This window comes from Marmota marmota, unplaced genomic scaffold, assembly GCF_001458135.2.
Source record: "Marmota marmota marmota unplaced genomic scaffold, marMar, whole genome shotgun sequence".
Lineage (NCBI taxonomy): Eukaryota > Metazoa > Chordata > Mammalia > Rodentia > Sciuridae > Marmota > Marmota marmota.
This window is the reverse complement of record NW_026000283.1, coordinates 446044-458678: the sequence shown is the minus strand read 5'-3', so window position 1 is coordinate 458678 and position 12635 is coordinate 446044. Positions and strand designations below refer to the sequence as shown.

At 39.2% G+C, this 12635-nt stretch overlaps 1 protein-coding gene across 1 annotated transcript; it reads right to left on the bottom strand.

Annotated features, from left to right (window-relative positions):
- Positions 1 to 613: 613 nt before the first annotated feature.
- On the bottom strand, positions 614 to 1558 carry LOC107153016 (olfactory receptor 11L1-like). Its single transcript, XM_015498533.1, has one exon. It carries the CDS (start codon positions 1550 to 1552, stop codon positions 614 to 616), a length of 939 nt encoding a protein of 312 aa, XP_015354019.1. The 5' UTR covers positions 1553 to 1558.
- Positions 1559 to 12635: the final 11077 nt, after the last annotated feature.

Here is a 12635-nt window from a genome sequence, read left to right as displayed (position 1 = left end):
CCACTAGAATTTGCATGAATCCTGGGGACAGGCCCAGTGAAGGACAATTCTAGGTAGAAGCTAAAAAGGCACAATAGGAAGTAATGAAAGATAAGGTAGGACAGATAGGGTATTGCAACTAAGTGCATACGTAGAGGTGTGTGTGTGTGTGTGTGTGTGTGTGTGTGTGTGTGTGGAATATGCATATGGACACAAGTATATAATGCAATCCAAAAACCTCAGCACCAACAGATACTTCTATTATGTATACACATATGCACACAACACACACACACACACACACACACATACACAAAGAGGTAGGAGGAGGCTTTATGGCATGAGGCTGTTGCTGCAATGGGGTTCTGTTTAATTTCCCCCTAAAAAGTATTTCTGTAGAGTGTTTTAGACTGATGGAGTCACATGCATTTGGTAAACTTAATCTTGCTGTTCAGGTATTAACCAGGAAATCCTAAGAGTATTAGACTATAAGAGGTTCCTGCTTGCAGGCCATTTCCCTCAAAGAAGGGAACAACAATGGTTGGAACCACCTACTCCTCAGCCTTGTGCCTGGCATCCTTTAGAGAAACCCAGATTGCTGAGAAAATGGACTCCCTAGGAATGATGAGAGCCATTAGGTCTCCTTGGAGTATGCCCACCGACTCAGGAGTGTCCTTATTGCCTTTTTAACATCCTTGTTTCTCAGGCTATACACAATGGGATTGATCATGGGGGTGACCACTGTATAAAGCAGAGAGAAGATCTTGTTTAAGGCAGTGGCCTGGGTTGCTGTGGGAATGGCATATACTGTTCCCAGTGTTCCATAGTACAGAGTGACCACAATGAGGTGGGAGGAACAGGTGGAGAAGGCCCGTTGCTTTCCTGCAGCTGATGGGATCCTGAGGACAGCAGCCACAATGTGGATATAGGAGGCTACAGTGAGCAAGAAGGGTACCATGGTGACAAAGGAGGCCATGAGGAAAGTGGTTTTTTCCACTGTCTCAGGATCAGAACAAGCCAGCTTCAGCACAGGAGCCAGGTCACAGAAGAAATGGTCGATCTCATAGGCTGCACAGAATGGCAGCTGGAAAGTCATGGTGACAGTGACCACAGGAGTTAGGAACCCTCCAAGCCAAGACCCACCTGCAAGGAGGACACATGTGTGGAGGTTCATAAGGGAGGGGTATCGGAGAGGGCTGCAGATAGCGAGATAGCGGTCATAAGACATAGCTGCCAGCAGAAAACACTCAACTACTGCCATGGAACCAAAGAAGTAAAACTGGGCCACACAGCCTGCAAAAGAAATCACCTCAGGGCCTGAAAGAAGGGTCTGCAGCATCTTAGGGACAATGGAGGTAGTATACCAGATCTCAAGGAAGGAGAAATTAAACAGAAAGAAGTACATGGGGGTTTGGAGGCTGCAGTCACTGGAAATGACTGTAAGGATGAGAATGTTCCCTAGCAAGGTCACAACATAGATTCCCAGAAATATTGCAAAAAGGAAAAATTGTAGCCCATGGAGACTCCCAAATCCCAGAAGAAGAAATTCTTTGATCATGGTCAGATTACCCATATCTGTGAGATTCAGGTGCCAGATCTGAGAAAAAAAAAGAAATGTTAGCCAATTGAAAAAAAAGAGCAGTGCTTCTGGAAGGGAACAAATACCTTCTAATACTGAACTCAAAGGCCCTGTCTCTTTCCTCCTGGAATGCATTTTCTATTTTGTTCTACTAGGTGTATTTACCTAATAGTTGTAAAAGAATCAGAAACCATGCCCTGGAGAATGAACAGAGAGTGCGTCTCCTATGTTCTTTTCCACTCTTCCCTTGACATAACCAATGATGAATCTACCTTTGGGAGTCTCACAGTGGGAGGCAAACACTTCCTAATGGGGACATGGTGCAGAAGCGTCTCTGAACTTAATATTGTCTGAATTTCTGAAACTCAGCTTTTAAGACTCAATAGAAATCTGAGTCCAAAATGCTAAAATAACATTGGAATTCAGACAACTCTCTCTCTCCGACCTCCCCCAAATCAAGGTGGGTGTCATCAGGGTTGTAATTGGAAGGAGGAGGGGAATTCAGAATTATTGATCTTAAAGTACCTGTAAGAAAAGTAAGAGTTTCTTCCTGCCAGACTCTGGGGACATGTAGCACATTGCTTCCATGGCATCAAATTCCTATGGAAATTGGGGAAAATGTATGTAAAGTTATTCACTTGAAATGTTAGAGAAAAATAATGTTCCATCCTTCATAAATGAAAATGACATTCCTGACTCACAAGCAGTAGGATGTGCATTTAGAGTTATTTTTTTTCCAGCAGCAGGGATGGGTTAGCAGTGAGTCATGGATGCAGCTTCCCCTTCCCCATATGCCCCCTGCAGTGCTCAAAGACGAGTATTTGTAAAATGCCTGGTCTTAATAACTGGGCTGTAGCAGGATTAGAAATCAGTCTGTGCTGTGGCCTAAATTAGGGGTAAGTGTGAGGTCAGAAGTAGGGGCTTGATTCAGTCAGTGTTCAAGGCTGAAGGCTCAGTCTGTGGTCAGGGAATAAAGCAAACCATCTTTGCTGCTTAGGTTTGGGTAATGACAATGTGTCCCTAAAAAGTTACAGTTCAGCCATATTTTTTTAAAGAGAGAATTAGAGAGAGAGAGAGAGAGAGTGAGAGAGAGAGAGAGAGAATTTTTTAATATTTATTTTCTAGTTTTCGATAGACACAACATCTTTGTATGTGGTGCTGAGGATCGAACCCGGGCCGCAGCATGCCAGGTGAGCGCGCTACCGCTTGAGCCACATCCCCAGCCCTCAGCCATATTTTTGTCAGTGAAATCCTGGTTTAAATGCATTCAGGGGACTAGCTATTCAAAGGAATCTTATTAAGAATTCTTTTGTAATATGAAGGAATTTCCCTGTAATTTGTCCTTTGCACCAATCTGGATTGTTACTACCTTTGTGTAAAGGAAGATTCACCTCTAGTGGAGGGTTCCAGGACATTTAGGCTGCCAGAGGTAGTACTGATTATGATTACAGTGTATAAAGAAAATCAATCAGCAGCTAACGTTGTCCCTGGGGGTGACAGCTACTTCCTAATTGGGGGATTAAACTGCAGTGTCCTCTTACCATTTTAACTTGTCTTCCGAGACTGCCAGCCAGCATTCAGAATCAACATTAACATCATTAGATTTTTATCATTCAATCCCAAATCTCATTAATTAGTATGGAATAAACATGATTTTCCCCTTTGGCTTTCAGGCATGCTCCTTGGTGCTCCCAAATTCAAAAGCACATACTCTCTCCAAATATTCTCCCATCCTCTCTTTTATTACAGTGAGAATAATGTAAATGCAAAAGAGACGCTTCCGCTCAGGACTCTTTGCTTCATTCATTTATTCATTCACTCGTTCATCCCATTTTTGGGACACATACTACATATTATATTATTGGACTGGGTAGGGACTGAGGATAAAACCATAGACAAGGAATCAATGTTCCAGAGCTTACATTCTAGTGGTATAAGTAAATATTAAACAGATGATTTTATAAATAACTGTAATGATATTATGGAAAATGCTATGAGGGTGAAATATAGGGTCTTAATACAAATAATAATGTAAATTGTGAGGTAACCTGGTTTTTGTGAAATGGTCATGAAGGATCTCTCTGAAGAGGAAGTCATATTTATGCAGAGATCTGATGGATACAGAGAAGTCAGCCTTGAGAAGAATCTCTATTACAGGTAGATAGGCAGCATGTGCAAAGGCCCTGAGTAGAACAATATCCAGAAAAAATTAAACAAACAAACAAATAACAACAACAACAACAAAACAGCCACTGTGGCTGGAGGACAACAATATATGAGGGAAAAAGTGTTAGGAGGCATGATCTCATTTAGGTTTTGAAATGATCCTCCAGACTTATTTGTGGAGAATGGACTGTAAAGACTTAAAACAAAGTAGAAAAACTTGTGAGGAAAGTAATACAGTCGTCCAAGCAAGCGTTGGTGGCTAAGCTCAAGCTGGGATGCAGTCAGATGGGTAAATTTTAGAGCTTTGTACATAGTAGTGCCAAAATATCCTTGTGCATTGTTTTTATGTATAACTTAATAAAGCATTTACTCTAACAAAATGACATGGATTACAAATGAATTGTGGTAGAGAAAGGCATCAAGCAACAGAAGAAATAAAGGTTGAATCTCAGGTTTATGACTCAAATAATTACATGGATGATGCTAGGTGTGGTGGCTCATGCCTGTAATTCCAGAGGCTCAGTAGGCTAAGGTAGGAGGATCAAGAGTTCAAAGCCAGCTTCAGTAACTGACGAGGCACTAAGCAACTCAGTAAGATCCTGTCTATATTATAGTAAAAAACAAAACAGGGCTGGCAATGTGGCTCAGTGGTTGAATGCCCAAGTTCAATCCCCAGTACCAAAATACTACTACTACTACTACTACTACTACTACTACTACTAATAATAATAATAATAATAATAATTATTACATGGATGCTGTCTTGAAATGGGAAGATCAAATGGATAATTTTATTTGGAGGATTTTTCTTTCTTTCGTCCTTCCATTTTGTTGGATTTAGTGGATTCTGAGCCATTTCTGGGATGACAGTTTCAATTCTCATATGGGTCAGTAACCTGGTGACAGAGTTCTGACCATGAGAGACACAGCTTTCACTATGGCCACAAAACAAGCAAAAAATCTCTCAAATACTTGCCCTTGGTCTCGAAAAAGACCAGGAAAGAGAGTGAATAGGTCAGTGTGACCTTTATTCACCCTGTAGAAATTGCTCAAGTCCAGGGTTTGCAACTGCATATCAGGAACATCCTCTTTGCACGTAGCACAGGAGAGCACAATTTGATGCACACTGTCAGGCTCCCTTCAACGTGTGTCCCCACCAAACCATCATTAATGACAATCCAGCTACCAAAAATGTCCAATTATCTTGAGTTTTTTTTTTTCAAAAAATTCTGTTTTGTCTCATTTTGCTTTTGAATGAAAAAGATGACAATAAAATGAGTTCAGTCAAGAAAACAATTTTCAGGGAATATCTTGGGGTTGGAATGCTTTCAGTCCTACCCTTTTTCTCTTTTCTATCTTCATTTATAGTTCTGGCCAATCAGGATTACTGCTCCAAATGATGGCCGGAGGCTCTGAAAGATCTTCAATCAGTAAAGAGTGATTCAAGTGCATTATTATACTTGATTTATTAAGTAGGGACAGTGGACTCAGATATCTTAATGGAATTTTTTAAGCAAACACAACGGAAAACAGCTTTGTTCTTAACCTCTGGTTACCCAGAAAATCTAATTAACCATATCCCCTATAACCCTTTCCCTTGATATTTCCTTAATCAGAATTTGTCTCAGTATTAATATTATTATAATCACCCAAAGTCATTCATTAACATGAAAAGCAGTGTGGTGGACAATATAAAATAAAATCCTCCAAGTTCATGTCCCCTCACAACCTAAGATGTTAATAGTTACAAAAGTAAAACTGAGAGTGTCTCAGCATAAGTGAGGAATGAAAAACTAGCTATAGAGACCCAGAGACATTAGCTCTTCTAAGGTCAATCCAGGAAACCCTCATAGAAAAGGGAGAGGTAAGGAGGAATCTGAAGAAGAGGTGAAAGTTGGATGCTGGAAGAGAGTATACAGTTTGATAAGGACAGTGATGATCTGGGTGTAACCATTAGAAACTCAGTGCTGTCCATCCCTCCCAACCCCACCTCTATCCAGGAAGACACAATTTATGCAAGAAACATAATAAACCTGCTCTGAGATCTTTAATCTCCCTGAAGTTTGAATGGCTGGTATCAGGAGCACCTGTTTAATGACCGAGATCAGGGCAACTTTGGCAGGCAAAGAAGATCGTCCTGGTAGCTCAAGCTTCAATATGCAGGTCAACCCTTGTTCTGAATACATATTTACCTGTTCCTGAAAGTGATATCAGAGAGAGATGAGGCTGATGAGCAGGAAAACTATCCAGAGAGAGAGTCTTTGAAAGGGCAGTGAAGAAATCCTTGACTGGTACTACAGTAGTTTTTCTATCAAAAAGGAGAAGATGATTATTTTGTTCAATTCTCTCTAAAAGTGGTGCTTTTCTTGAATAATTGAAGTTTGTGCCATGCAGCAGAAAATTTTGGAGAAAAGTTTCTTTTTTCTTTGAAAACAACTTGTGGAACATTGAAACAGCTCACTCTTTAAAGGAATTGAACATTAATGTGAGAGGCCCTCCTTCCCTAGTATCCAGGGCAATGATTCTGTTATTTGTGTTTTTGCACCTTGAGACCTAGAGACAGGAATTGCTGAGATGCCTCAGACAAACATTATTGAGACCCAGAAACAGACTGGGAGATAGGCATTATCCAGACTTGGTGACAGATATTTCTAATTCGACTATATTCTTTGGTGCCAAATACCTTTTTTTCCCTGTTCTGTTCTATTTGTCAACACGACAGACAATGAAACAGGCCAGGAAATATCTTGGACCAAATGATATGTCATGTATCATTTTGTGACATACCTAGCCTAAATGTGAAGAATGACAACAATTATCCAGGTAAGTTGTGCAAAGAATAACGAGCTCATATGTTTGGCCCCAACTGTCAAGATATTTCATATAAAAATTTTGTAGCCAAAATAATTTGGATAAATATACAACTTAATCATTTACCCTGAAATATATAGACTCTAAATTTGGCTATTATGTTGTGGCAAAAAATAAAAATTTGAAATTGATGGAATTCAGGAAACAGTTAATAGAAATTCTAGAAAAAAAATGGCTTCCATAGTGCCAAAACCCAGCATGAATGAGTTGACTTTTTAACCAGTTATATTTTTCTAATTGATTTCTCCTGTTTATCTTGTCCTCTGAGGCAAGAAATTACATTTGTTAGACTGTATGATTCCTCCATTCCCTAATATCTAGTGGAACTGAAGTATCCCTATCTATCATTCTAATCTTCATCTGCTCATGTCTTCATGGTGCTAGGCATCTGAATGGTGGGGACATTTCTTTTCTTACATCTTTCATTCCTTGTCCTGGTGTTTGACTTGGATGATGGGGAAACCTTAGTGCCCTTCCTATTTGCTCTTCTCTAATCTCTACCCTGTAGCATTCAAGGGCCTCTATTTGTCACTGCTCATATTTTCTTTTTGAAGTTTTCTCTTCACAGATCCCTGTTCTTCCCTGATAATGATAAATTTATAGTTGTTAGGAAGTTACAATAGTTGCTGTAACATGGACTCTTTGGTCTGCACTGGAGGATTCATCAGGTCTCAGGAAAGTAGTATATTGCTGTACTTAAGTGCACAAATTTTCATGTTAGACAGACCTGAGTTTGAGTTCTGGCTCCATCACATATTATTTTCGTGATGCAAGACAAGTAACTTAAGTTATAGGTATTTTAATTTTCTCTGCTATGAACTAAAGAATACTCATAATAATTAAAACTACATTAGTCTGGGTATATAGTTGGTAGAGTGCTTCCCTTGCATATACAAGGCCCTGGGTTCAAACCCCAGAACAACAACAATAAAAAAAAAACCTACCTTAATTACTTTATAGTATTTGCTGATACATGGATGGATCTGGAGACTATCATGCTAAGTGAAGTAGGCCAATGCCCCCCCCCCAAAAAAAAAACCCAAAGTGTGAATGTTTTCTCTGGTATGTGGAAATTAACCTACAATAAAGAGGGAGAAAATAAAAAGTTCAGTGGAGCAGACAAAGGGGAATCAAGGGGAGGGAGGGGAGACAGGAAAAAGAAAGACAGTGGAATGAATCTGACCTAACTTTCATATGTGCATATATGAATATACCACAGTGAATCTCACCATTAGGTACATACACAAGACATTAACTAATTTAAAACACTATAAGTAACTAGCAGAAAGATCAGTAAAGTAGAAAGAAGGGTACAGGTGGAGGGACAGGGGAAGGGGAAGTACTGGGGATCAAATCAGAGCAAATTATATTCCATACTTTTATAATTATGTCAAAATGGATTATACTATCATGTATAACTAGAAAGAACCAATAACAACTACCTTACTTGTATAGTGTTTTCTTTAGGACTAAATGAGATAATCTATGGCTGGGAAAGATACCCAATCTCTTTCTCCTTTGGAAAGTGTGTGTGTGTGTTTACTCCTAAGTTGTTTTATGTGTGTCTGCCTCACAGACTTGTAAGTGTGTCAAAGGTAGGTGCACTCTCATGTTTTTTTTTAAATTGTTCTCCCCTGATTTCCTTCATATACCTAGCACAAGGAGTGAATATCCAGTAGGATCTAATGTTTTCTGGTATAACTTTTTCCCATTCCTGCTCAAATCGGCAGCCTCTATTTTAGTCACCACTAGCAGAAATCCAGAGAGATTTTTCTTACCTTTCACTGTCCTTTTCCTCTTCAGAAGGGCTGGCCACCATGACCTCATGGTCTGGATGCTTTGTTCATCCTGATGGGGAATCAGGATCCACCTTCAAAAGCATTCCCAGTCTAGCTACTGCTCTAATTGCTCAACTTAATATCCTGCTAAAACTTTCTACCATTAGGGATTCAGGTTCTGCCTGTTTTGTTAATATGTTGTACTCATGAAAATCAATTTCCCTTAACCCTGTTCCCCAAGGGTAATATTCTCCCCCTCCACTGGGAAAGTGAAATAAAATGTTAGTGTACCCAAAGAACATCCAGACTGTCTTGCATGGAGAAATTTATCATCAAATCCTGAGTTCTGAAGTTTGTGGGTTCAGAGAAGCTAATTACTCCTCTGCAAGCCAAACTTTTCTGTTGTGATAGAGAGCCAACTATCAGCAACACTGGAGTTCCTGGAAACATTTGTTTTTTGATGCTTTCCCTCTTTCTCTAGCACATTCTTCCTCTGCTAATCACACTTTAATGTTATCTCTGAAGCCTTTCCACTCCCTCTACCACTAATTCAGTACTCTTAGGAGCTCTTGTCAAAATATGATTTGTCTTTAATTTGTACTTATATACACATCAATTTTTAAGGTGCTCACTTAATAGAAAACTGAATGTAGACCTGTGGTGGATATCTTTGCTTATAATAGGCACTCAAGAGTTGCTTGCTGAGTAAACAAAATAAACATCTAGAAATATAATTATTTCCTTTTGAGCATATTCAGAAATAAATCAATATCTAACAAAGAGTGTTTCCAAACTTCTACTCACTCACCCTCAGTTCACTACTCCTAGGAAGCCCCTTCAAATACCAATCCTTTTTTTCAGGCTTTGATTTGTGGTTAAATTTCTTACACGAATTTTGGAACCTTTGAATGAAGAGCTACAGAGCCTCACTACTGTACTAGCTATCAAGGAAGAGTTTTCTGAGCAAATTAATATTGTAAACAAGGTTGCATGGGTCTTGCTCAACCTCCTCAAGAGAACTGCAAACACCTAATGTAAATTAATATTGCTGATTACAAATGACTTGTGTCTATTCATTAAAACAGATACCTCAGTTATTTGACAACGTTTTAAAACTGTTAATTCAAGTTATTGAATATACTTAAAAGGAAAATCACTGAATATTAGATCCCCATACTATTATTCAGTCAGAAACTATTTGCTGAAAATCTTCCACATGTATAATATCTCACTAGGGGTATATCTTGAATCATATAATGACTGTCTTCCTTAAAAAAGTGTGTATTTTTAAACTTTTGTAAAACTATCCCAATTTCAAATGCATTAGGGAAGCTTTCTAATAAATTAAGGTCTGTAGGAAATTTTGGAAGAGTGAGGAATATTTTGTAATATTACTACTTGTCTGGTTCCTATGTGTCTATTTTATAAGTTTCAGTTTTTAAGTAGTATATTTTCTTAAAGTGAATCATCCCTGTCATTTAAATTGACCTTTAATTCCCAATTGCTATAAATCTGGTAATGTGAGACCCTAGATTTCCCTGAGTTTTAGATAGCATCAGGGAAACAAGTATACTCCTAAAATCTCTTTGATAAGACATATTTGAAGGATATGATTATTTTTTTTTTACCTTAGCACAATGTGACCTCTTTCTCTAAGGAAGGCATCAAGAGCCAAAGCTAGCTTCATTCTTCCTAGGACACACTGTTGGAAAGCAGCTAGATATATTTTAGGTCCTTTTTTATATCTTTGTCTCTTAGGGGAAGAATAAGAGGGTTCAGTATGGGGGGTGACCACATAGTAGAGAAGACAGTTTCCCAGAGATGTTCCTACTCAACTCAGAGGAGACTGAGCCATTGGAGAAAGCATTCTGACTTCTTTTGGTGATAGAAGATTGTAGAATGGGGATGGCAGTGTGGGCATTCAATACTCAAGTCCAATGCATAGACCCCACATCCACTTGTACAAATACCAATAAAAACAACAAATAAAAGGATTTCTCTGGAGTACACAAGGGTGAGAGAGCACATGCTTTGAAATCAGGAAAAACACCCATCAAATCCCAACTGGTCTCTTACTAGTTGGACGGCTTAAGGCAAATTGCTTAAGTTCAGCGGTCTGCATTTATAAAATTGGGACAATACCTCCTTCATCTGGTTGTTGTGGTTTAAGTGCAAGTGCCTTGTATGAAAAGTGCCTACTAAAATGATGCTCAATAAAAATTTGTTGTCTCTCCCCTGTCTTCATTTGTATCTTTGGTGAAAAATGGAAAAGCAAAAGATGATTGGCTTCATTCATTACATAGGAAGGCAGGTGAAATACCAGAGTGATGCTGTGATTAAGAATTAGTTTCTGAGAAAATCAAGATTTGGGAAGAAGTAGCACGTAAAATTCAAAGTTCTTAGAAGTCTAATTTACCTGACTATACATTTCTTAGGGGCAAAGGGTCAACCATAACTCACATAATTTGCTGGATAGTTGAAAAATTCAGAGGACACAATTCAAGCTTATAGATGATCCCACAAGGGCACAGCTTTGCATTTAGCCAATACCAGGAAAAGAAAGTTTAAGAATTGGATGACTAGTTTTCAAAGTTTACTTGTAGACTAAAAGCAAAGTCTGGGCTAGGCAATCTTCAAGAGCTGAAGAATGTTATTGATGTAGAGTGGTGATTGGTATCTGGACAGGCTACTAAGTGCCGTTACATAAAGGAGTCTAATTTCCTGCTCTGTATTTTTATCACAGGTTCTAGATGGAGAATTGAATCATAAGTTTAATGAACCCCTCTTGTAAGAATTTGTAGTAGATAGGAGGGTAGTTTTCATCAAAGCTTAAGTGGTAAGGACAAAGGGACAAGATCTGAGGTTGTCATAGGAACCTCTTTCCCCTCAAGGGCTATCAGCAGGATTAAATAATGACCTTAGTGCACACTGGTAAGACTAAGGATCATATAGTAGTGTGAAGAACAAGATGGAAAAGAAAATATGTGGGAGTAGGAGACAAGAAAGGGAAAAAAGAAGGGGGTGCTAGTGCCACCATGAGCAACTTTAATCACTTCATAGTCATGGTTGACTGATTGCAGAACCCTCTATATTTTCTTCTTGTGATTGATCATGTGTTCTCCAGCCACAGTAAATGATTTTTACTAAGTGCCTGTTCTGTACCACATACTGTGCTAGGTGCTGTGGGCGATACAGATGTGATTAGGACATGGTTATAATGCAGAGGAGCATGGAGCCTGGCACAGAAGGGGATGATTTTATGTCAAGGTAGGATGAACATGGCCAAGAGTAAGATTCAAGCAAAGTGCTATAATTAGAAGAAGCAGAGAAGGCTTCCTACTGGGGGTAGCATTTCAGTTTCTTGAAGGGTGCGAAGAACTTCAGTAGGTGTGATTGGGAGGACATTCAAGGCAGGAGGAGTGGACTGACCAAAGAGACAGAAGAGTTGGGTAAATATGGATAAAATTATAGCAAGCTCCTTTTTTTTTTCTATTTTCTATGTACCAGGCACCATGCTAAGCATTCTGGAAAGCATTTACTCATTAAATTCTTAGAATAACTCTATGAGGCAGGATCCCATTTTAATCTCCATTTTGTAGATGAGGAAACTGAGGCCAGAAAGTCTATATAAGTTGTCCAATGTTACACAACTAGGAAGTGGCACAGCCAGGTTTCAACCTTGAGCCTATGTGAGTCCAGAACCCATGTGTGCAATTAATCAACATAGTATTTGAAAAGCAGGTCATGGAATGGATGAAAACATCATGTGCTGGAGCACAGGGCATGGGGGATGGAGGCATGGGAGAGGGTTTGGAAAAGCAGCTGCAGCCAAACTGTGGGGAATCTTTCTTGGAAGCTCAAGGAGTAGAGTCTACATTTTAACAAAAGGAAACCAGGGGAAGTGATAAAGCAGTGGACTGACAGTCAAAGTGGTGCTTTATGAAGATAAATCTGTCAGCAATAGGGAGGATGGAGAGGATATGGGAGCAAAAGGAGGCCATTGTAATAAAATAGTCTGGCTATAGGATAGTGTATTAAGCACTTGAACTAAAAGCCAAAGTGGGGAATGAATGGACAGCGAAGACAGCTTGTGAAAGGGAAAGAAAAAGAAGTCCATGGCTAACTGAATATAAGGGTAGTGAGGATGAGAGATCAGGAGAGGTAGGAATTCAACAAGGGACACTGAGATATGAGCCTTTGTGGCTAGAAGACTGGCAATGCCAGTCACAGCACTGGGGATGGAATTTGGATTCAAGATTGAA